Source organism: Patella vulgata, chromosome 9, assembly GCF_932274485.2.
Source record: "Patella vulgata chromosome 9, xgPatVulg1.2, whole genome shotgun sequence".
Classification (NCBI taxonomy): Eukaryota; Metazoa; Mollusca; class Gastropoda; family Patellidae; genus Patella; species Patella vulgata.
Genome location: NC_065887.2, coordinates 1,552,533 through 1,578,904, shown reverse-complemented (window position 1 = coordinate 1,578,904; position 26,372 = coordinate 1,552,533). Strand labels below are relative to the sequence as shown.

General features: G+C 35.7%; 1 protein-coding gene across 6 annotated transcripts in view; it reads left to right on the top strand.

Moving 5' to 3' along the window:
* Positions 1 to 25,732, top strand: part of LOC126807774 (insulin-like growth factor 2 mRNA-binding protein 2) — a 38,317-nt gene extending 12,585 nt beyond the window's left edge. For 4 of the 6 annotated variants that reach the window (XM_050532565.2, XM_050532566.2, XM_050532569.2 and 1 more), the window contains 14 exons: positions 4,240 to 4,352; positions 5,772 to 5,823; positions 6,052 to 6,100; positions 6,757 to 6,839; positions 7,725 to 7,811; positions 8,319 to 8,358; positions 12,619 to 12,722; positions 13,241 to 13,357; positions 15,941 to 16,100; positions 17,032 to 17,133; positions 19,666 to 19,869; positions 20,175 to 20,321; positions 20,825 to 20,953; positions 21,394 to 25,732. In XM_050532565.2, coding sequence (XP_050388522.2) covers positions 4,240 to 4,352; positions 5,772 to 5,823; positions 6,052 to 6,100; positions 6,757 to 6,839; positions 7,725 to 7,811; positions 8,319 to 8,358; positions 12,619 to 12,722; positions 13,241 to 13,357; positions 15,941 to 16,100; positions 17,032 to 17,133; positions 19,666 to 19,869; positions 20,175 to 20,321; positions 20,825 to 20,953; positions 21,394 to 21,600 — 1,594 coding nt within the window. In that variant the 3' untranslated portion in view covers positions 21,601 to 25,732. The remainder of the gene's footprint in view (positions 1 to 4,239; positions 4,353 to 5,771; positions 5,824 to 6,051; positions 6,101 to 6,756; positions 6,840 to 7,724; positions 7,812 to 8,318; positions 8,359 to 12,618; positions 12,723 to 13,240; positions 13,358 to 15,940; positions 16,101 to 17,031; positions 17,134 to 19,665; positions 19,870 to 20,174; positions 20,322 to 20,824; positions 20,954 to 21,393) is intronic. The other 2 variants (XM_050532567.2, XM_050532568.2) reach the window with 2 other exon arrangements.
* The last annotated feature ends 640 nt before the right edge of the window (positions 25,733 to 26,372 follow it).

Below are 26,372 nucleotides of genomic sequence, written 5' to 3'. Positions count from 1 at the left end.
ACTTTGGGGCACGATAACTCTCTTCCTAATTGAGCTAGAATGTTCAAACTTGGTGTATGTGTTGATTAGGTCAATGCCTTGATGGAGTTCGAAGATGAGCATTTTCTGCTAAGGGTAAGCAGAGATAAGCAATTTGATTGGTTGATGCTTTGGGACACGATAACTTTAGTTCTAATTAAGTGAGATTGATGAAACTTGGTGTATAGTTTCATTACAGTAATACCTTGACTAAGTTTGATAATGAGCATTTTCTGCTCAGGGTAAGCAGAGCGATACGCAATTTGATTGGTCGAGACTTTGGAAAACAATAACTCTCCTACTTTGATTGTTAGACTATAAGTAAAGATATACTGTTTGATTGTTCAATACTTTGTAAAAGATAATTTGTGATAAATTTATATGTGTCCTCTAATTATTTTCCTATTTCGGCGGGGGACATCAGCCTCACTGTTGGCTTGTTTATCATAATTTTGTTTCAAATCCTTCTCAAAACACTGTAATTGGTCGGGAATATCCTGGCTATAAAAAAATAGAGATCAAAATAGGTCATGTTTGCCTCTCTCGGTACTTAGCAACAGAGACGAAGTTGGGGAATTCATTGCATCCACAAGACAACGTTGTCTTTAATCGCTGACTATTTATTACAAATATCGAAGCCTAATTAAATTATCGGATTATCCACTGTCTTTTTTCTGTCATTTTTATCTCAGAAAGTGTTGTACGTCTAATTCTTCAAAAAGTTTATCAACATGTACATCAAGCGCTCAATTTCCTCGTGCAACCTTCGATGTCACGCGTGCAGACACTCCTTATCGTTGGGCTGTCAATTAGGGAAACCCTTACATTTTTGTCCTGTATGCGCTCCATGAATGTTTTTCAGGGAATCCAGTATTTTACTAGTAAGATTGGATATTTCTACTTTCCATATATACCAAAATTGCCATACTTTTATTGGAAATAACCACCTGAGAAATACTTTTCTTGGAACATAGCTTTAACTGAGTTCAATGATTAATATTTCCTGTTAAAACTAAGCAGAGCTAAGCAATTTCATTGGTTGATGCTTTGGGACAAGATAACTTTGATTCTAACTGATGGAGAGTGATGAAACATAGTGTATAGTTTCACTACCAGGCACTTCAAAACCTGACGGTTTGATCGTCAACATTTTATGCTTGGATTAAGCATAAATAATCTGTTTTGATTGCTGGACACTTGAAAAAGATAAATGTGCAATTAATTAATGTGTCATCTGTTTATTTTGGAATTTCGACGGGGGGACATCAGCCTCACTGTTGGCTTGTTGTCAATAAATTCTTGTATGTTAAGGTTTTCAATACTTTCATGGTAGTTAAATATTTTAGTACGAATTGTAGGTAATAATTTGTATACGACAGTAGGTGAAATTTTAGGAATAGAATCTGGCACTGATCGGTCTCTTAAAGATTCTATTCAATCCAATGTCTTGTATATGTTTATCTTTAAAAAGGATTTTACATAACACATCAGGTTTTTCCTTACATACTTTATGAGGTTGTATTGAATGCTTTATTACGAAGAGAATGGACATGTGGGTCTCGTGAGGGGAGAGGGGGCGTTGAACAAACAAGTTTTTCCGAGGGGTTTGGTTAGGTACATGTATTCTGAAACTAAAAAGATTGCCACTTTAATAAAAATAAAAAATCAATTTAAGTTAAGTAAGGTTCACACCCGAATTTCAAACAAATTGGCAAATTTTGTCAAGTTCGTTGAAGCATGATAATGTTAACAGTTTTTTTTTCGCTGACCTTTAAATTTTAAGTTCATTGTTTATTTAAGGCTGACAAATGTCTGTACAACAGGACAAGTTTACTGGTAGTTAGGCTAAATCTATTTGTTAGGCCAGCTCAATTTTTATCAATGTTGTTGAGATGTTAATAATGTTAAGGCACATGATTGTAGGTTAGGGTTAGGGTAAGCATTGGGGTTACATCTTGTGACCTACAGTATGACCTTATCATTTAATACTAAGACTGGTAGTTGATAAACATAACGTGAAATACATTTACTACCACGACTAATACACATACAAATCTAAAGGAGGAGATGGGGAAAAAAAAAATTCATGTTGCAGAATACCAAATTTTAGTTAATAAATATAGTAAGTTACCTACATGTACATGTAATACTTACTACCATTACTAATATTTATACAAAAGATTCTGTAATTGTGTGGGAGGAAGCGGCGTAATCTTGTGGGTTTTCTCTGGGTCCTACGGTTTACTTTTAATTTTAAAGGGGGGATGACGTGGCTAAGTGGGTAAGACGCTGGCTCGCTATCCTGGAGGTTGGGTGTTCGATCCCTGCATTGGCCGAAAAAGTTCATCCAGATTTTCCGGTGTGGTTCCCTCTTGTCTGTGATGCAGGACGAAGGGCCTGACATGGACAGCTGTCTAGTCCTTCGGATGATATGAAAAACCGAGGTCCCGTGTATACATTGGAATGCACGTAAAAGATCCCTTGGCAGTTGGAATTCGATATAAGAGTAGGCGATAGTGCTGCTGCCCGGGCAAAATTTCCCTCATAGCACACTGTATGGCGTATGCCTGTCTTCATTAGCCCAGCATAGGAGCAGAACAGTAGTACGTTAAACCCCATTTCATTTCATTTACTTTTAAAGGACCCCTATATACAAGAGAATTATTGAAATAAAAATGAACCATATGTCAGTCGTGAAATGACCTAGTTTATGTCTAATGAATGTTGAACCCCATTTCTTTCTTGTCTTCTCTCAATAATCTCCTTGAAGACCTGATTTCGGTGTCATATTTCCGAGGTATGAGATTTTGTCGATAATCGCCATCTTGATGAGAGTTTTTGATTGATTAAAGGCTATAGATAATACAGTGAAAGGCGTGGGTGGATATTTAACTTGATTATAGGATGTATTCCTTGTTTATCAGAGTTTATTTAGTAAAATTAAAATAGAAAATTCTTGAAGTGCCAATTATCCAAGCATTCAAAATGGAGACTATAACAGATTTTTAGTCAGGATTTAGAAATATTAAACTTTACTAGATATTTAATAATACCTGCCGTACCAAAATTAGAAATGAGGGGTGGTTTATCCATCTTCATAATGTTGGGGGTTAAAAGACGTTGTGTATCAATATTAAACTTGCTGTAATTTACAATAGTGGAATACATGTAAGTTAAAATCTCCGTCCAATATATTCTTTTAGGGGGATTGGATGGCCGAATGGTTAGCATGTGCACGCTGTATCATGAGGCCTGTCATTGAGTCAACTTGCGTGGTTTCTATTCCCCGGTTGTACGTGACAAGGATTAGGGTTGCCTGTCCAACCTCGTGGGTTTTCGCCGGGTCCTCTGGTTTCCTCACACTGCTAAAGACCCTTACGCGCAAGTGAATTATTGAAATAAAATTAAACCATATGTTAGTCCCGAAATGACCTAGTCTGTCGAGTGGACGTTAAACCCCATTTATCACTCTCTCTCAATATATATTTTTTTAATTATTTACAAAGATGTGATGAATTGATTATAGATATTGATAATTGATTTAAAAACCTAAAAAAAACCAATATGATTAGAAAATGACCAAAGTAAGTCAGTGCCACCAGTAATCTCTGCCAAAAACCATTTATGGGCCTGTCTTTTTAATCCTGCCGCAATTCAATCAGATTTATGTAACGTTAATGTTTTTTTTATTTATTTTTTTCCAATTTTAGTGTGCATTAAGCTGTGAAAATTTATATATTACATGTATCCATAAAATACAAATGGCAATCGGGTTAAAATGTACATCTTATTTCACTTATTACAATTTTCATAAATATTCGGGCTGTACTATAAGATAATTTAAAAATGAATGTGGGGTAGTTACGTGAATGACCTACATGTAATTAACCATAAAGGAACATATCTTTAAAGATTTCTTGTAATGTAAGAATCTGATAAAGAGCTGGTTGTTCTTGCTATAATAGGTTAAAAATGAATATATTAAATGTCTAAAATAATAATTTATGTAAAATTTACAGCTAAAATAAAGAGAAATGGGGTATAACTTCCACTTGACACAAACACAAACTAGGTCATTTTGGGACTAACATAAAACATGCAATAGGCAGATTTGGCTCTTACATAATACATGGTTAAAGTAGCCTATGTTTATGTACATGTATTTTATTGAGTGATTCTGCTGAAACCCCAGGGCTGATAATAATTGTCTTTGTTTTCCAGTGGTCGGCGTTCAACTAAGATCCAGATAAAGAACCTGCCTCCTCAAGCATCGCGGGACGACATAGAAACACTAGTCAACAGAAACGCAGGAAGCGCTGTCAAATTTGAAGAAGGTAAAGATTATTATTATTATTGATTCATTCCATGTCCTGTTACAAAATTTTTAATGTTGTGATTTGAACATTGTAAATTGTCGTTTTGGATTTTGAGAAAAGATTAGGCCATATTGCCACTGTCCCGGGAAGGATGTGGCAAGGAACGGTTTCTAGTCCTTCGGATGGCATGAAAGAACAAGGTTCTTTGTATGCGTTGGTCTATAGAAAAAAGCGCCCGGCAGGTCAAATATCAACAAATGTAGGCACTGTACGGAACAGAAGTTTTGTCGTAACACACTGCTTGTCATATGCCCTTCTTTATTAGACCAGTTGGTGCATAAAAGTAGAATGTTAAACTTCCATGTATAGTCATTCGGATGGAACAAAAATCAAGGTCCCGTGTACACATTAGCGTACATGTAAAGGAAACCTTGGCAGCTGGAATTCAATATAAGAGTAGGACATAACACCACTGTCCAAGCAAAATTTCCTTCATAGTGCACTGTATGATGTAAGCCCATCTTCATTAGCTCGGTCGGAGCAGAACAGTAGGACGTTAAACCCCATTTCCCTGTCATGTAACTCGAGTAAGCTTATTGATTATAAATAAACTAGAATTCTGATCTTGTAACTCAAGATATTGGTGTATTGTTTTGTATTGATTGTCATGCGTATTTGTGTTTTTATGGAGTCGTTATTCCATAAGTCCTCTCGACTAATCAATCTTAATTGTATCTGATCAAGTTACCTTCTGCTTCTGTAATCTAAGTCAAAACTTTAATAAATAAATAAAATATTATTGGAAATTTACCGGGACTAGAAATAAAAACTTTTATTTGTGGAATCAAACTTCTATATTTAATGGGGGAGATTGGATGGCCGAATGGATAGCATGTGCGCGCTGTATCATAAGGCCTGTCATTGAGTCAACTGGCGTGGTTTCAAATCTCTGGTTGTACGTGACAAGGAGTAGGGTTGCCTGTCCAACCTCATGGGTTTCCTCCATTTTCCTTCCACTGCTAAAGACCCCTACGCGCAAGTAAATTATTGAAATAAAATTGAACCATATGTTAGACCCGAAATGACCTGGTTTGTGTGAGTGGAGGAAAAACCCCATTTCTCTCTCTCTCTCTCTCTCTGGACAGTTTTTGATGCAATTTCAGATTTGTAGATACTGTACAATATTTTCTTGTATCTGTTTATTTCAACAATAGTTGATTTCATTGAATATTTCATGACAATTAAATCATTATCTAGATTAGTTTTGATATCCAATAACGAATATCGAAACATTTGTTTAAGTAGCCTTGATAAAAAAAAAACTATTTGAATTTGAATGTTTGTGTTGACATTTTACGTAATAAATCAAAAGTTTGAATCAACAGCTTGCATTTGTATTCAGACATTGAAGGAGTTTTTGTTTTGACGATGTTTCAGGTCCAGAAGGAGCTGTATTTGTTACTTTTGATTCACCCGAACAAGCTCAAGAGTAAGTCTGTTATTTACTGTCTACATCCAGCCTACTGTGCATTGATTGAAGGACTTGGATTTTAGATACGTTATGATTTCAAAATTATATCCATTCCTGGTTTGAGAAATTCATGTAATGTACTCGTTTTGTTTGGCTTGATTTTTGTTGTACCTTGTCATGTCCTATTTTGTAGATAAAATGACCTCCGTTTATTGTTATTTAATAAAATAATTTATTTATTTTCAGGGCTGTTACTGCATTGAATAGTTTTGATTATGATGGTTCCGTTTTAAAGGTAAATATAATTATTCTTCGAAACATCACCGTAACTTGTATTCCATGTAATATTTGAACAAGATAATAGATTTTCCGAGAAGGTGCACAATCTGTTCCATGATCTTCAAATCTGGTTTAAAACACAGATCCTATTTAGTTTTGTTTTTCATAGTTCAAAATTACGTTTTACTTGTCTTGACTACATTAGGATCTGCAAAAGTTGTTATATAACCTGTGTTCTGGTTGATGTGAGGGATTAGCCAATGAAATGGTTTGTTGCAGCGAGTTCTTGGCACACGGTGCACAGAACTGTAGATATCCCACTAGAAACAACGCTGATTGATTAATCAAATGTCTGACGCCATAAGGTCAAAAGTCGCTCGTATGACCTGATGCAACCTCCCACTACATCCGGTCAGATCTTTGTGTAGTGTAGGCCATCGAAAGTATAAACTGTATAAAAGTATGTAGATCTGTATTTTAATTAGATTGACTCAAATCGCAACATGTAAAGAGTCTCTCGTCCATTAAAACACACATAACGTCTGTTTATAATCTGGATATGAGAACTTAATTGTACTGGCAACTTGATTCCAAGAGCACCGTTCAGCAACTCTGAAACTTTTGCCAGCAAATTGTTTTTGTTAATTAGATATTTTATTTTTTTTTGTGAAGGCTTTTTTTATTAATAACGGAGCTCGTAGACCCAGATCAAATAACGGCAACTCAGGAATGAATCGGCAGGAATTACCATTAAGGTAAGCTCTTTCATATGGTATTGATCAGCAAGCCTAGACAGACTTTGTCCAGTACAAATTATCACACAACATCTTAAATATATACAAGCCTGAACATGAGGTACTTGTCAGATTATAATACAAGTCTGGACATACATATAGGTATATACAAGCCAGGACAAGCACCTGTTGTCACAGAATTTGGTGCAGTACAAATTATTTCAGTGTACATATTATGTAATATAGACTTTGTGTGGTAATTTTTGTCTGACAATGTTTGTAACAGGTGTGTGATGTCCAGGCTTGGTCATCAGTAGTGTTTATCTTGCCGTAGATAAATTCAGTTGTGGTCTTTCTTGGACGTATCACTTTCTTTGTCAAAGACCAGTCTAATGTATGGGCATTAGATCATACAGTCAATCAATAAGTCATGTGGCGCTGTACATGTGTGACAAAGTACTAAATGATCGTTCAATTTGATGAAAGTCATAGAGTACTTTGTCACAATTTGATGAAAATCATAGAGTACTTTGTCACACATGACGAGGAGTAGGGTCGCCTGCCCATCCTTGTGAGTTTTCCCAGGGTTCTCTGATTTCTTTCCACTGCTAAAGAACCCTACACGCACATGAATTATTGAAGTAAAATTATGCTGTTTGTTAGTCCCAAAATAATCTTTGTAAGTGTTTTGCATATAAAAATTATGAATTAAATTGTAAGTGTTTTAAGTTCGATGGTCTTGTTAACTATTAATTAGTCAAGAATGGTGACAGATATGACTGAAACGGCCCTGGGAGAAATGGTAGGGCGGGGATTATGAATCACGAGCCGTGGGAGAAACATCTCTGTGAATCCCTGGTTAACCAGACCCCTGTTAAACTACTATAATCTATGATTTTATTTCAGAATAATTGTTGGCAGTGATTATGTGGGAGCTATTATTGGTAAACAGGGACAGACAATACGAAATATAACATCACAAAGTAGAGCCAGGTAATTATTCATCTTTCGTAAACCGTGGTTTGCACGTAAAAGAACCCAGTTGGAATTCAGTATAAAAGTAGGTTGTAGCACCGTTGTCCTGGCAAATTTCCATCATGGCACACTGTATGGCCATCTTCACTAGCCCAGTCAGTGCAGAACAGTAGGATGTTAAACCCATTTATTGTTTTTTCGTAAAACTCCACAAACAAAATATAGGCGAAAAATGAAGGTGTCCGTTTCATTGTGAATTAGATTATAACCAGTACCCCTTACTACCTGTCATTTACTAAATTGAGTAGGGTCGCCTGTCCAATCTCATGGGTTTTCTATGGGTCCGCCGGTTTTCTCCCACTGCTAAAGAATCCTGCACGCAAGTGAGTTATTGAAATAAAATTGAACCATGTTAATCCTGAAATGACCTAGTTTGTGTCGAGTGGACATAAAACCACATTTTCTCTCTCTCTCTAAAGTGGTGTTTGTAACAAAATGTAAATTTGTACCAATTGTATATTTCAGGGTTGATATACACAGAAGAGATAATCATGCTCCAGAAACAGTAAGTATTAACAGCTGACATACCATATTAAATATAAATATTGTTTCTACTGGAAATACAATTAGGGCCTACTGTTTCCGCTAGTTGTTTGCTTGATTAAGAATAGAGAAAATTAGTAGAAACATCCCCCAGTCATAAAATATAATCGTGGTCCCTGGAATATATTTTCAAGCAATAAAACAACCATTAAATAAAGTGCTTAGTTTTCTATGCCTAAATGAAATATGTTCCATTATCTGGATGGGTGGGAATACCACATCATATAGCTGACCTCAAAACGTTGTCTACCAATAGAACCCCAAATTATCTATACTATAAGAAACAGGTTATAAAATGGTGTTACCATCCTCTCGGTTATTGTTATAAATGGAATAGCACTCAAGAGTGTTTTAGTATAAAATGTTTATATTTCCTTGAATGTATTAAAATAGTTAAATATGTAATGTATTTAGACCAAGCAATTTTATTTCTGGTTACTCAATGTTTTCATATTAAATACCAACTTGAGTCCATTGGTGCGTCAAGTGGTCTAATGCATATGCTATAAATGTTGATCATAAGGTCTGTCGATCTCAACTTGTACGTGACAAGGAATAGGGGCAACTGCCCAGCTTTCTGGGGTTTCTCCAGGTCCTCAATTTCTATCCACTGCTAAAGAACCCTACCTGTAATTGAATTATTGAAAATTGAATGGCTCCGTGAGTAAGATGCTGGCTTGTTAATCAGCAGGTCTTCGATTCTGATGATTTTCTGATGTGGTTTCCTCTTGTCAGTAGTGCAGGACAGGGGGCCTGACAAGGACAGCTATCTAGTTGTTCGCATAGGACAAAACCTGACTTCCTGTGTACACAGTGGTGTTTACATCGAACCATTGACACTGGACAATATATCCCTCATTGTACACTGTACACATATTATACCGAGTCGGTGCACAAAAGTAGCATGTTAAATCCCATTTCATTTCAATTTATATGGTAATGATTAAATTTCCAATTAACACGTTCGCAGTGCTTTGAGGTCAGCTGACCAAAGATGCGTATTATTGGATGTATGAACCAGTGTTCTTAATCGGCTGTTTTCTGTCGGCTTTAGCGATATAAGACAGGAGGGGTTGGATGGCCGAATGATTAGCATGTGCACCCGCTGTATCATAAGGTTTGTCATTGAGCATATGCTGATTGTCGAGTTATTGTACGTACCTATATTACCATGTGCTGATTGTCGAGTTATTGTACGTACCTATATTACCATGTGCTGATTGTCGAGTTATTGTACGTAACTATATTACCATGTGCTGATTGTCGAGTTATTGTACGTACCTATATTACCATGTGCTGATTGTCGAGTTATTGTACGTATCTATATTACCATGTACTGATTGTCGAGTTATTGTACGTATCTACCATGTGCTGATTGTCGAGTTATTGTACGTATCTATATTACCATGTACTGATTGTCGAGTTATTGTACGTATCTACCATGTACTGATTGTCAGTTATTGTACGTATCTATATTACCATGTACTGATTGTCGAGTTATTGTACGTATCTACCATGTACTGATTGTCAGTTATTGTAAGTATCTATATTACCATGTACTGATTGTCGAGTTATTGTACGTATCTACCATGTACTGATTGTCGAGTTATTGTACGTATCTATATTACCATGTGCTGATTGTCGAGTTATTGTACGTACCTATATTACCATGTGCTGATTGTCGAGTTATTGTACGTACCTATATTACCATGTGCTGATTGTCGAGTTATTGTACGTACCTATATTACCATGTGCTGATTGTCGAGTTATTGTACGTACCTATATTACCATGTGCTGATTGTCGAGTTATTGTACGTACCTATATTACCATGTGCTGATTGTCGAGTTATTGTACGTACCTATATTACCATGTGCTGATTGTCGAGTTATTGTACGTACCTATATTACCATGTGCTGATTGTCGAGTTATTGTACGTACCTATATTACCATGTGCTGATTGTCGAGTTATTGTACGTACCTATATTACCATGTGCTGATTGTCGAGTTATTGTACGTACCTATATTACCATGTGCTGATTGTCGAGTTATTGTACGTATGCTGATTGTCGAGTTATTGTACGTACCTATATTACCATGTGCTGATTGTCGAGTTATTGTACGTACCTATATTACCATGTGCTGATTGTCGAGTTATTGTACGTACCTATATTACCATGTGCTGATTGTCGAGTTATTGTACGTACCTATATTACCATGTGCTGATTGTCGAGTTATTGTACGTACCTATATTACCATGTGCTGATTGTCGAGTTATTGTACGTATGCTGATTGTCGAGTTATTGTACGTACCTATATTACCATGTGCTGATTGTCGAGTTATTGTACGTACCTATATTACCATGTGCTGATTGTCGAGTTATTGTACGTACCTATATTACCATGTGCTGATTGTCGAGTTATTGTACGTACCTATATTACCATGTGCTGATTGTCGAGTTATTGTACGTACCTATATTACCATGTGCTGATTGTCGAGTTATTGTACGTATGCTGATTGTCGAGTTATTGTACGTACCTATATTACCATGTGCTGATTGTCGAGTTATTGTACGTACCTATATTACCATGTGCTGATTGTCGAGTTATTGTACGTACCTATATTACCATGTGCTGTTGTCGAGTTATTGTACGTACCTATATTACCATGTGCTGATTGTCGAGTTATTGTACGTACCTATATTACCATGTGCTGATTGTCGAGTTATTGTACGTACCTATATTACCATGTGCTGATTGTCGAGTTATTGTACGTATCTATATTACCATGTGCTGATTGTCGAGTTATTGTACGTACCTATATTACCATGTGCTGATTGTCGAGTTATTGTACGTACCTATATTACCATGTGCTGATTGTCGAGTTATTGTACGTACCTATATTACCATGTGCTGATTGTCGAGTTATTGTACGTACCTATATTACCATGTGCTGATTGTCGAGTTATTGTACGTACCTATATTACCATGTGCTGATTGTCGAGTTATTGTACGTACCTATATTACCATGTGCTGATTGTCGAGTTATTGTACGTACCTATATTACCATGTGCTGATTGTCGAGTTATTGTACGTACCTATATTACCATGTGCTGATTGTCGAGTTATTGTACGTACCTATATTACCATGTGCTGATTGTCGAGTTATTGTACGTACCTATATTACCATGTGCTGATTGTCGAGTTATTGTACGTACCTATATTACCATGTGCTGATTGTCGAGTTATTGTACGTACCTATATTACCATGTGCTGATTGTCGAGTTATTGTACGTATGCTGATTGTCGAGTTATTGTACGTACCTATATTACCATGTGCTGATTGTCGAGTTATTGTACGTACCTATATTACCATGTGCTGATTGTCGAGTTATTGTACGTACCTATATTACCATGTGCTGATTGTCGAGTTATTGTACGTACCTATATTACCATGTGCTGATTGTCGAGTTATTGTACGTACCTATATTACCATGTGCTGATTGTCGAGTTATTGTACGTATGCTGATTGTCGAGTTATTGTACGTACCTATATTACCATGTGCTGATTGTCGAGTTATTGTACGTACCTATATTACCATGTGCTGATTGTCGAGTTATTGTACGTACCTATATTACCATGTGCTGTTGTCGAGTTATTGTACGTACCTATATTACCATGTGCTGATTGTCGAGTTATTGTACGTACCTATATTACCATGTGCTGATTGTCGAGTTATTGTACGTACCTATATTACCATGTGCTGATTGTCGAGTTATTGTACGTATCTATATTACCATGTGCTGATTGTCGAGTTATTGTACGTACCTATATTACCATGTGCTGATTGTCGAGTTATTGTACGTACCTATATTACCATGTGCTGATTGTCGAGTTATTGTACGTATCTACTGATTGTCGAGTTATTGTACGTACTTATATTACCATGTGCTGATTGTCGAGTTATTGTACGTACCTATATTACCATATGCTGATTGTTGAGTTATTGTACGTACCTATATTACCATGTGCTGATTGTTGAGTTATTGTACGTATCTACCATGTACTGATTGTCGAGTTATTGTACGTATCTACCATGTACTGATTGTCAGTTATTGTACGTATCTATATTACCATGTACTGATTGTAGAATCTATATTACCCTGTACTGATTGGTGGAGTTATTGTACGTATCTATATTAAAGTTTTCTTCCTGTTTTCTGATGTTTCAGTTAGTCACTATAAAAGGCAACCCTGACAGTTGTTCCAAGGCCTGTAAAGAAATCATGAAAGTCGTTCAACAAGAAGCAGCTGCCCTTAATAAAGGGTAGGTAATTTTACGTTAGATAGACTTGATATAAAAACTAATATCGTCATGCTATTTTAATTCTGGACTCGTTAGTGTTTTGCCATGGTGGGTAAGGCAAAAGGTCCCGAACAGAGACGTCCCAGTGTTAGTCGAGAAAATTCCAATTTGTTTAATTTTTGACTTATTCGTGCTTTGCCATGAAGGCTCAGTGAATACGGCACTAGCTCACTAACCATGAACGTCCCAGAGTTGGTCAAGAAAGTTCCTCAGGAATTTTGGGTGTAGTTTCCCTTGTCAAGGGTGCAGGATGGATAATCATGTCTAGTCGTTCAGATGAGATAAATAAAACACATGTACACCTTAGCATGCACGTAAAAGAAAACTTGGCATTTGGAATTCAATTGCTGTCCGGGAAAAATTTCTGTCTTAGTAATCTGCATGACATTCATTCTTTTATTGTTTGATACATGTATGTTGAATACCCAATGAAATATGGTTGGGTTCATCAATTAAATTGTAATGTTGTTGTTTTACAGGGAAAATCCTATGAAAGTTTTGTGTCCTAATCATATATGTGGTAGAATTATTGGTAAGAAAGGAAATGTTATAAAACAGTTTATGGAGAAATCGGGAACACATATAGTAGTGTCAAGGTAAGTCTACTTTCACTTTATCAATTCAATATATACCTCACATAGAGAAGTGTCAAGATACGTCTACTTTCACTTGATCAATTAAAAAAAAAAACCTGACTTAAGGGGGAACGAGGGGCGAAATTTTTTATTTTTTTTTTTATTTTTTATTTAATGTTATTTTGGGTTGAAACAATGTATATACTAGAAAGACCATTTAGTTAGCTGATTTTTTTCATCAAATCCCAAATCGGACATTGGTTGCCATGGTTACCAACGAATCAAGAAAAAATGGGGAAATTCGTAGGAGTGCTAGATCTCTGTTAATAATAACTCTACAGTTCTGAAACTTTCACACCTTATAAACAATGCATAAAGCTAGGAAATGACAGAGAGACATTTGGAGTCCACTGTATTTTTATTAATTTATAAGCATTTATATAATTGTGTGATTTTTTTTAACGAAACATGAACTAAAAACTGAATTATTTACAAAAATTAAAACAGTAAATACAAAAACTCTCTGTTATCTAGTAATTTGAAATTGCATTTTCGTCCATGAATCAAATCAGAGAAAAATCACATCAAAAAGTAAATCATACTATTACTAAATGGTTTTATTTGGGTCATAACAAACAAGACTAAAAACAATTACCGGTCGACAAAGTTGGACACGGCTATAAAAATTACGATTCCCATAAAACGTTTTATTTTTTTTAATCACGGTTTATTAGAAATAATTAAAAAAAACTATTAAATTCATCGGTAAATATCGCTAAATAAGCTTGCGGGACATCGATCGTAGTCTTGGACTTCTTATAAAGTAATATTGTTATACAAAAGAGTGGTTAACTGTGTCTATATAGCGTGCGCATCACAGCATCCCGTTGCTAGGTGACGGAATTCCGTTAGACCAATGAGGAGATGTCGTTGTTATTACGTCGGATATATTGACCCCGCGGTCAGGTCACCTAAACAAATAAGGAAAATCTCGAGCATTTTTGGCGCTTAGAAAAACGAGTACACACGGAAACTGACGGGAATTAATAAATTATTTTTATTCCCATCATGCTATTCTTTGTTTACTCTTTCCAAAGGTATATCAAACATGGCTGTCAATGGACATGTGGAGGCTTAAAATCGGGATTTTTTAGACGTTATTTTATCAAAATTCGGACATGTACAGGTTCAGAAATGTTTACCATTCGACAGAAAATGTACTTTTTTACATAAAAAAAATGAAATTTTTGATATTTTGTTTTTGGGGACTCAAAGAGAAGGCTTCAAACTATCAAAAACTGTCAATACTTAAAAAGTGAAATTTTTTAGAAAATTCAATTTTTTTCGACCCGCGTTCTCCCTTAAGTTTAGATTTCGTTTTCTCCAGGTCCTCCGGTTTCCTCCCACTGTTAAAGACCCCTACGTGCAAGCAAATTATTGAAATAAAATTGAACCATTGAAATGATTTGGGCATCATTTCCCTCTCTCTATTTTCTGTGGGCTGTAATTTTGTTTTAAACTTGAAATATGATGACATAAAAGGCCGAGTTATAGTTGTTCTAGCTCTTGTTTTATTACAATCGTAGCTTAACACAATGTTCATAATCCTTGAAGCGATATATTCACTTCTGATTTCAAGTTTAAAATTACAATTAATCTTGTCATGTTTAAAAGGTTACTACACAGTTATCAGTAAAATAAAGCTGTGTTACAGAGGTTTATTTGGGTACAGGGAATTAGTTTTGATGGCATCTATTATCCTATTCAGAAATAGCCCATGCCGTGCACCCTCCAAAAAAGCCAATCAAATCATTCAGCAGACTGATATGCAAGTAGAAATGTTACCATACAAATAATTGAGCTTTCCATGACTGATCCCGACTGAGACATAAATTATATGTCACTGCGTTGGATTATATTTGAATCATTTTAAATCGAAATGGATTCACACTTATGTACTTTTGCAACAAATGGCTATACAATTTTATAAGATTTAGTCCCGAAGGGTTCCCACATTCTTTATATTTTGATATTTAGTAGTTGATAATTCTGACCTGATCTGAATTTTAGATTCTCTCTCTACCATCAATCTGTACACAGGTTTCTTCTCGTAGACGAGGAGCGGGGGGCCGAAAAATGTGTGTGCTTTAGCTCATAAGGTCTGTCATTGAGTCCCTCTCTCTCTCCCCCTCCCTCTCTCTCTCTCCATGTAATATTTGGTTAAGATAATAGATTTTTCGAGAAGGTGCACAATCTGTTCCATGATCTTCCAATCTGGTTAAAACACAGATCCTATTTAGTTTCGTTTTTCATAATTCAAAATTTCGTTTTACTTTTCTTTGCTACACTAGGATCCGGAAGAGTTGTTATATAACCTGCATTCTGGATGTTGCTAGGGATTAGCCAACAAAACGGTCTGTTTTGGCGAATTTTTGGCGTGAGGTGCGCGGTACTTTGGGTAAAGCAATAGAAACGTCAACAATGATGGATTAATCAAATGTCCGACGTCGTAGGGTCATAAGCCGTCAGTATGACCACTGACGCGATCTATTTGGTTTAGTATTTTGTGACAATGTATTATGATGTGTTTTATATTTGTTTCAGTATTTCTGATTATGACTATGGTATGTCCGATATGAATACATATTATGTTGATCGTGTTATTACCATCTCTGGAGGTAGTCTAGATGCAGCATGTAAAGCAGAAGAAATGCTCAGTGAAAAAATGAGACAGTGCTATGAACAAGATGCCCAGAATTATAATGTAAGTTTTAATATTTTATAATCGAACTTTAATTCTGCAAATCGGAAAAGGCTTCTATTTGATGGGATCCATGGTGGGTAAGACGCTGGCTTGCGAGCCTGGAGATTGCGTGTACCTTAGTCACCATTGCAAATCGGAAAAGGCTTATAATTGATGGGATCCATGGTGGCTAAGTGGGTAAGACGCTGGCTTGCGAGCCTAGAGGTCGGGTATTCGATCCCTGAATTGGCTTGAGAAATTTCATCAGGATTTTTCAACATGGTTTCCCCTTGTCAGTGATGCAGGACAGAGGGCCTGAAAAGGACAGCTGACTAGTAGGTTGGATGGTACGAAAAACTGAGGTCCCGTGTACACATTGACGTGCACGTAAAGGATACCTTGACAGTTGGAATTCGATATAAGATAAGAGTAGGCCGTAGTGCCGCTGTCTTGTAAAAAAATTTCCTTCATAGCACACTGTATGGCGTATGCCCGTCTTCATTAGAACAGTTTAGGAGCAGAACAGTAGGACGTTAAACCCCATTTCATTTCATTTTATATGGTAATGATTAAATTTCCAATTAACACGTTCGCAGTGCTTTGAGGTCAACTGACCAAAGATGCGTATTATTGGATGTATGAACCAGTGTTCTTAATCGGCTGTTTTCTGTCGGCTTTAGCGATAGAAGCGAGAGGGGGTTCAGATGGCCGAATGGCTAGCATGTGCGTGTTGTATCATAAAGTCTGTCATTGAGTCAACTGGCGGGGTTTCGATTCCCCGGTTGTATGTGGCAAAGAGTAGGGTTGCCTGTCCAACCTCATGGGTTTTCTCCAGGCCCTCCAGTTTCCTCCCACTGCTATCTCTATCTCTCTCTCTCTCTCTCTCTCCTATAGCAACAGTAACCCCAATCTGTAGTGAATATATGTTTAAATGTTTTATTTGTTTCTATAGCAACAACAACCCCATATGATGTTTGGTATGCCACCACATATGCAGATGATGCAAGGTTATAACAGTTATCCTGGTGTACAAAGTCCCTATGGTTACGGAATGGTAAGAAAACATTATTACTCATTCTCAACTTTCTACCTAAATTTGTTTTTGGCTGGTATGGGAGCCATGGTGATTAAGGTAGTGGCTCACTAACCAGCAGGGTTGGGATCGATACTTATTTTGCATGACAAGTTTGTAGTTATTTGTGACTTGTCGGGGGTTCAGTGTTGTGGTGACTGAAGGCATTGGCTAACTAACCATAGAATGGGGGATAGATCCAGATGTAAAGAAACAAAGCTTCCTATAGATTTTTGGGAGTCTGGTTTTTCCCCCTCTTGTTAGTTGTGCAGGTTTGAAGGTCTGGCAAGGAACAGGGGAACAGCGTTGATTCCTTCAAATGGTATGAAAAACCACATGGGCCCCATGTACACATTTGCATTGGCATAAATCCCACTGTCGGACAATTTTCGCCATACAGGCTGCTTATTAGATAGGTTCGTTCAGAATAATGGAACGTCGAACTTTTTTCTTGTCCAATTTACAAAACCAATAACCATCAATGTAAAATAGACCTCGAAAGATTGCATGTGCACTTTACACAACAATTTCTCTAATTCTGGCTATATTTGAGTTGGCATTGTTTTATTAATTAATTTGTTTATATTTTATGTTTCTCTCTAATTGTTAGTCATAATGTTAAAGTGGCATTTAGTGATCGGTAAACACATTAACAGAACACAGTTTTTATGGGATATCAATCACTGGTTTTATTCTAAAAGCACGACGTTTTGACAAGTATTCTCTTATCGTTATCAAGCACAATGACATTTAGTCAACTTGAGGTCAAAATATACAATATTCATATATATTGACCTCAAATCATTGATATCCCATAAAAACTGTGTTCTGTTAAATTGTTGGTATTGTTGATGTAGATAATTTATTTAGATTGTTTCAAAATAGGCAAAATTTAGGGTCTTTTTCCTATATTATTTCTTTTGGTGAGAAAGTAGAATTCTTCTCTAATTAACCACATCCTTAGAAATTGATTTGATGCTTTTGAAACTATTGTGATCCTTTTTAAACTGTCATGATGTTTTTTAAAAACTGTCTTGATATTTTTTAAAAACTTTTCTTGATATTTTTTAAAAACTTTTCTTGATATTTTTGAAATTGTATTGATATTTTTGAAACCATTTTGATATTTTTGAAACTGTTTTGATACTTCAGACCCTATTTCAAAACTAATGTGATGCTTTTGAAATTATTGTCCCCCACCTTTCTAAGAAAGCAGGGGACTATTAAAATGTGTTCGTCCGTCTGTCCATCTGTCTGTCTGTCCATCTGTCTGTCACACTTTTTGGGAAACAATAATGTTCAGACTTGGTGTAGGTGTGTTTATTAGGTCAATGCCTTGATGGTGTTCGAAGATGAGCATTTTCTGGTTAGGGAAAGCAGAGATAAGCAATTTGATTGGTCAAGACTTTGGAGCACAATAACACTCTTAATTGAGGCGGAATGTTGTAACTTTGTGTAGGCGTTATGTCACTCATGGATTGTATTTCTAAGATACTGGTCTTCAGTTGATATGGTAATGATTAAATTTCCAATTAACACGTTCGCAGTGCTTTGAGGTCAAGTGACCAAAGATGCCTATTATTGGATGTATGAACCATTGGTTAATATATTGATGTCAAATATAATTGTCTTTTGACGAAAATGCCTGACACAATAACTTACCTTCTAATTTAGTTAGAATGTTCAAACTTGGTGTAGGTGTTTATTAGGTCAATGCCTTGATGGATTTCAGAGATGAGCATTTCCTGCTTAGGGTAAGCAGAGATAAGCAATTTGATTGGTTGATGCTTTGGGACACGATAACTAAAAGTTCTAATTAAGTGAGAGTGATGAAACTTGGTGTATAGTTTCATTACATCAATACCTTGACTAAGTTCGAAGATGAGCTTTTTCTGCGTATGGTAAGCAGAGATAAGCAATCTGATTGGTTGATGCTTTGGGGCACGATGACCTATAATTAAGTGAGAGTGATGAAGCTCTGAGTATAGATTCATTACCTTGACTAAGGTCGATGAGAATTTTCTGCTTAGGCTAACGAGCGATAAGGAATTTGATTGGTCAAGACTTTGGAACATAACAACTCTGCTTTTAATTGAGTTAGAATGTTTAAACTTGATGTAGATGTTCATTAGGTGAATGTGTTGACTGAGTTCAATGATTAACAGTTCAAGCTAAAGTTAAGCCGAGCTAATCAATTTCGTTGGTCAATGCTTGAGGACAAGATAACTTTGATTCTATCTGATAGAGAGTGATGAAACTTAATGTATAGTTGATAATCAGTTTGATTGCTTGATAACTTTTGAAAAAAATAAAATATGTGATAAATTAGAATGTGTCCTCCATTTATTTTGGGATTTCGGCGGGGGACATCAGCCTCACTGTTGGCTTGTTGTGATACTTTTGAAACTATATTTTGATGTTTTTATTAACAATTGGCATTAAAAAAATGTTTTACTAATACTGGCACGATTTGCCAGATTATTTAATTGTTTATTTTTTTTTAACGTTATTCAGTCCTATCGAGAAGATGACATGCACGGTTACTTACAGGGTTCTGGTAACATGCATCCTGGGTTATTTGGTAACCCCCCTGTTCCACCACCCATGGAGTTACAAGTAACCTACCTCTACATACCGGAACCATCAGTTGGAGCCGTTATCGGCAGCAAGGGTACCAACATCAAAAACATTATGAGACTATCAAACGCTAGAATTAAGGTTAGTTTATTACAGTTTCTATATAGTTAATGAGGGTTTGAAGCTGATTGTTAGCGACAAAGCCAGAAATATTTTCATAGCACTGATATAATGAGGTTCGAGCTAGACCAGTGGTGGGCAAACTATGGCCCATGGGCCAAATCCGGCCCCTGAAGCCTTGTCATCTGGCCCGCTATATCTGAAAATTTATGAGTAATTTTATCTCTAAATGAAATAGAAATTGCTTATTGTTATTAAAAATTTATAAAAGAATATCCATATATTAATTCGAATCTGAATCTAACGTTACATTTGAATAAATTCAGATTATGCAGAGCACAAAAGGTGAAGAGGAGAGAAATGGTGAATCAAGGGAACGAGAAAATCGTGACCGACAACAGATGGGAATCGCAGCTCCACGACCAGATGAACGTAAAGTCATTATCACAGGCAATCCAGAAGCACAATGGAAGGTAAGTCAATATGTACCATCTTTACAGTGTTAGGTCAACATGTACTATCTTTACAATGTTAAGTGGTGACAAAACTACTTTCGTACCCATGAAACTAACAATCAATCTTATTAAAACACAGATCCTATTTCGTTTCGTTTTGTATAGTTCAAAATTTCATTTTCCTTGCCTTTACTACACTATTATCTGGAAGTGTTGATATATAACTTTGGCACTGGAGATAAGTCAAGGTAACTGTCTGTTACGGCGAGTGTGGGTGAACGACTAGAAACGTCAACACTGATTGATAATGTCTGAAGTCATATTGTCAAAAGCCGCTCGTACGACCCCTGTCAGGGCAAAATTTCACTCACAGCACACTGTATGCCCATCTTGTAGCTCATATTTGATAATCAAGGCTACAATATGATGTAATTGATTGATTGGTAGCTTTGATCAACTAGTATAGTATTTCTATACCTTTTTGTTGACTTGTTAAATGATAATTATTGTTTGTTTTTCAGGCCCAGTTTTATATTTTTGAGAAAATTCGAGTGGAAGGATACTCTGGTAATGATGAAGTTCATCTCCGATCAGAAATAATGGTACCTAAAGCAGCTGTTGGCCGTATTATTGGTAAAGGCGGACAAAACGTAAGTACTCAAAAGATGCACAGTTAGAATAATAACATTGCAACTCGGGTATAGGCCGTAGTGCCGCTCTCCAGGCAAAATTTTCCTCAAAAGCACACTGTATGGCGTATGCCCGTCTTCATTATCCTACTCGGAACAGAACAGTAGGATGTTACACCTCATTTCATTTCTTGGAATGAAGCCTACTGGTCTGACATTGGAAAGAATTTGATTTTAGTTTCACTTGTAAATCACATCCCATTGAAACAAGATTTTTCAAAGTGATCAAGGACCATAACTCTAACAGTTATCGGAAATCATTGAAAATAGGAAACTCGTCTCGTACAGTCTGATATTAACTTTAGCCTCTGGAGCTTCCACAAGCAATTCGACAGGGACGAGAATGATATAAAAAAAAAATTAGAATTTGAAAGATTGATTTTGATTGATTTGTATTTCAGATTCGTGAGTTGACTCGTGTGAGCGGGGCAATCGTCAAATTACCCGAAGATCAAGGAGAAGTAGAAGAAGTAGCAGTCACAATCATCGGTCATTTCTACGCCAGTTTAATGGCACAACGTCGCATCCGTGGTCTCGTCTCTTCGCAACAGCAACAACCCACTGGTCCACAGCCGCGCAAACCCCGACCACAACAGAATGGAAATTAGATAAATAGTGAAACCACTGGTCTAAAACGGATTTGTTGAAGATATTGGTTGTTGTCATTGCAACCGAAATGCGGCCCTTTTGGTCTAACCAAAGACTTGAATGACACGCCCCCACTGACCCCAGCTCTCTCCCTCTCTCTTATTTTTTTTTTTTTTTCCCGCCCTTTCTATTTTCAGACATATAACAGTTATATCTTTAGTAGTGACTGACAGTGATCAACCTTGTACTTTTCATTTTCTCTCAACATTTTGCTCGTCGTTAGAATCATCACGGATGAGCAAAACTGGCAAAGAGTTGACGGGCATCTCTTATTAATCGGGTGCTTTCTTAATGTCAATGAATGACAGGGTTTTCACGGTACTTTTTAATCGGGCGTTAAATATCATCGTTACTAGGACAATCATTAGAACACACTTCTACCTTGTGAAGGGAGAAAAGTTCACGTATGCTTTCTAGTTTTGAAGAATGTATCGAAAAATGTTTAAAAAGATAATCAAATTGTATTTTAAACATCTTTTGGATGCCGCACAAATATTTATGGATATCGCGACATGTTAAACTACCAACATTCTTCTGTGGTTACATAAAGTGTTTTCGAGAGGTGTTTGAAATGAAGTAATTGACGATGATATTTGCTGCCGAAAACGACAAGAGGGGCTCGTTTGTAATAACGTAAAGTTTTTCAGCTGGCTCGTCTTATTATTAATGTTTATTTTTAATTCCGTGTAAACCCTGTCAGGCGATTTGTTGGCGTCTTTTTAAATTGTTGTTGTAGGTGATAATTTTAAAGAGCGCCAAGATGACGACGACGATAATCTTGTGGCCAGTAAGAGTGGACGAATACCATTGGTTTATTTATACCTATTAAGTTTGATCAGATTTTTACGAGGTCCCTAAATAGCACTGGGGCGGCTCGTGAGAATTTTTTTTTCTTTATGTATAAGAAAATGGATTAAGAAGTTTATTTTTTGATATTTGTTGAGGAGGTTTTTGTTAGAATTTTTATGTCATTTTATGGGCAGACTTTTTGTCCATTAAATGGAGAAAAAAAAATGTAAAAAAAAAAAATGGTGGATACTACAAAGCGAGAATCAGCACACAAATAACAACAAACCCCTTTTTCTCTGAAATGACATTCATGCAAAATCAAAAATCTCGAGTCTACAAGATAACAAAAGGTCTTTCTCCCCTTGGGCAAATGACATGCATGTCCAAATATGGGCATCATAATTTGTATTCATGATTTCTGCGCTTGCGTAGTAATGTATGGTGTTAAAAAAGAATATTTGTAGATTTTTTTTTAGACGTTTAATTTGTATAAAAAAAAAAAAATCTTTTGAAATATTCGTAAATTATTTTTTTCGACACAAGTATCAATTAAGATGTTCAATTTGTAAAAAAAAAAATAAAAATAAAAAGATCTTTTGAAATATGTTAAAACATATTTTTTGATACCTGTATCGAAAACGATATTTAACAATAATCCTTGCACTACACAAGCGCAGAAATATTGACCAATCACTTGACTGAAATTCTCAAAGCTGTTCTAACCTGCAATTCATATGCGAACAACTAGTCTTGAACAATTAGTCTTCGATGTTAATAACACTACCAATGATTGCAGTAACGCGTTTGATAATTTTAACCTGTGATTTTGAGAAGCTATCGTCAGCCGTCTGGTTGGTTCGATACAGTGAACAAGTGACGATAGAAATCAGGGTTCAAAGACGTAAAATTCTTATCTTCAAAACATGAGTTCGTTGAATCAAAATAAAAACATCTCGAGTAAAATGAAAATTGGTTTAAAATGAAACAAAAACAAAAAAAAACAGAAATAATGTTCTGGGAGAAAATGTAAAAAGTATGACTTGTTTCAAATTTGGATTTCATTCATTTCAATGTAAGAGCACAGAGACTTGTAACAGTTGGTGTTGGTAAATATTCATAAAGGATGCGTTCATGGTCGGTCATATAAAGGACATCTGTTGAGTTATAATGGTGGACATTTTACGTGTAGGAGACATTTTGGTGCAAGATTGTTCCATTTGTAATATTTGGATATTTTTGAACATGAATTGTTACAAGTCGATGTGTAATAAATAATTGTAATTTTTGTTTTTGAAACAATGTGAAGATTTTAACAAGTTGCTACATATTGTAATCTAAGTGTATAATAATAATAATGATATAATAGTTGTACTGTCTTTTGTTTCCATTCTAATGTAGTAAACTGTTTGATGATAGGTTGATTTATATATTCTAGTATGTATAGCCTCATGTGATTGGCTGACTGTCGGTACTAAGTTAAAATTGAAAGTAGAAAATCATGAACCTTGAAACCTTCATTGTTTAATGGTAAAGGACTTTATGTAAGGCCTTCTATCCAAGTGCGTGTTTTCGTGGACGAAAAAGTCTGTATAATGCAAATGTAATTGGACTGTTTCCGTGTAACCAGCAAAACGTGTACATGGAAAACGGGCCTAAGGCCTTAAAAGGAATTTCAAATGATGCAGACTAATTAAGTTTTGTTAAAATAGTGGTTCTGATTGAATTTTATTGAAGTGTTTTTTTTACTTGTGTTGAAGTAACCAACGAAGGCTTATGTTTGTTAAAAAAAAAAATGGTTTTAATCAAATTTATTTGGCAATTTGATTTTTTTTTACCTGTGCCGATATGTTAGCCAATGAAATGAACATGGCTCACTGCAACACTCTACTTAATACAAGTCCAATAACTCTCGGGGGACGTATTCATCAAAACTTAAAATTAAATATTTTAAAATTCTGTTCCTTCATTGGCCAAAAGCTAATATTTGTTTTGGGATTTTAGTGATCAGCCAATGAAATGTTTGCATCGTTAAAATATTTTAGTTTAAATTGTTGTGAATTAAGCCCCTGGTCGAATATTAAAACAATATTTCGAAATATCGTGTTACCTGTTGCAATGAACTAATGGTCAAAATAATGATTGATTTGATGTTTCATATATTCTATGTACAAAAAAATTAAAAATATTGCATATCTATGACAGAGCCAAGTCTAAGTTTGAAAATTAAAATTTAATTTAAAAACAAAAAATTGAAAATTACAAAAAAAAAAAGAGTTGAATTTCCTCGGTAGCCGTTTTTCTTTTATTTATTAACAATGCTTGTTCGATATTTCTTTTTGTAAAATATGTTTTTTTGAAGAAATTTTTCAAAAAGGCCAGTATATTTTGCTGAATTACATTATGCGCAATGACTGCTGAAAAAAAAAACATTTTGTTTGAAATATATTTCAAAAATTTTAGTTTGATTTTAGTATGGAAAATAAATTTGATGAATGGTTTTTTCATCAGATATTGGACGAAAAAAAATAATGGAATTTGGAAGTCACCTTTTGTGTACTATGTTAAAACGTTTTTGATGTATTTTTTTATTCGGAGGCTGGCATCATACAGAAGACTTGGCTCTCACTGTTTTGAGTTCTGTAATGGACCCCTCCCATTTCCCCCCTCCCCTGGAACCATCTGTAGTATAGTTTGAACACATTAACTGATGTTTAAAATTAGTTGCTTTTCTTGTTACAGCATACTCGTTATATTCTTAAGCTTTTACAGCAGTTCAAGAAAAAAAAAAGGCAGTCATTTTTTCTCAAAACAAAAAACCCAAGTTACGAGAATTTATATTTTGTAACCAGACCCCAAGTGGGCTAATTGTAGAACGTTGAAACATTGAAATTAAATCCAGAAATGTAATAACATCCATATTGTGACTTGTTGATAAGAAAAAAAAAAAAATGGCTGCCCCCATTGTAAGATGAATTTGTACAGCCTTGGTTACCGCTGGTATTGATGGTTAGTTTTGAATTATTACAGTTTTTGTCTTGTTTTTGAAATTTTTTCCTTAACAGTTAATTTACACAGTATTGCATGTATAAACTCTAGTAACACAAACTGTTATAATTATAAAAAATTGGTAGTCAAAGGAGACGATTCATGAACTCCATTTTAACCCAAAATACAGCAACAGGATGCAGGTTAGCAGTTTCTCGTCTGTACGCTATTGGCAGGCATTACTCGTGATTTGCCGCCAGACTGTTAAACACATCTCCTTTTCTACCACCAAAAATAAATTATTCTAGTAAGAAAGAAGTCTTGTTTTTTTTTTATAATAAATCATTGTGGACCTGGGGACCTAAAGTTGCTCAGTAAGATGTTGGCTCACTAACCTGGAGGTCCAGAGGTTGATCCCTGTGTTAGCTGCGAAAGTTCACCAGGATTTTCCAGTGTAGTTCCCCCTTGTCAGTGGTGTTGGATGGAGGGCCTGGCAAGGGACAAGGTATAGTTTGTTCAAATGGGAGTGCACAAAAAGAAATGGGGTTTAATGTCCTGCTTTTCTGTACCGACCCGCAAATGAAGATGGGCATATGTAGGCCTATATTGGGGGGTCCTGAATGGTTTAACGCGTGCGCATTAGATTATAAGGTCTGTCATCGAGTCAAGTGGGGTGGTTTCAATACCCCGCTTGTACATGACAAGGAGAAGTTTCAGTTTCGCCTGTCCAACCTCATGGTCTTCTGACTTTCCTCCCACACCTAAAGGTTCCCAAGTGCAAGAAGATTATTGAAATAAAAATGAACCCTGTGTTAGTCCCGTAATGACCTAGTTTGTATTGATTGGACGGTAAACCCCATTTCTCTACCTCATTTGTTAATTTGGGGCAAAGATTGGATGTGGTTGGTTTTAATAAAATAATAACAAGCAGTAATGGAGAAAAGGTAATTTGAGCAGA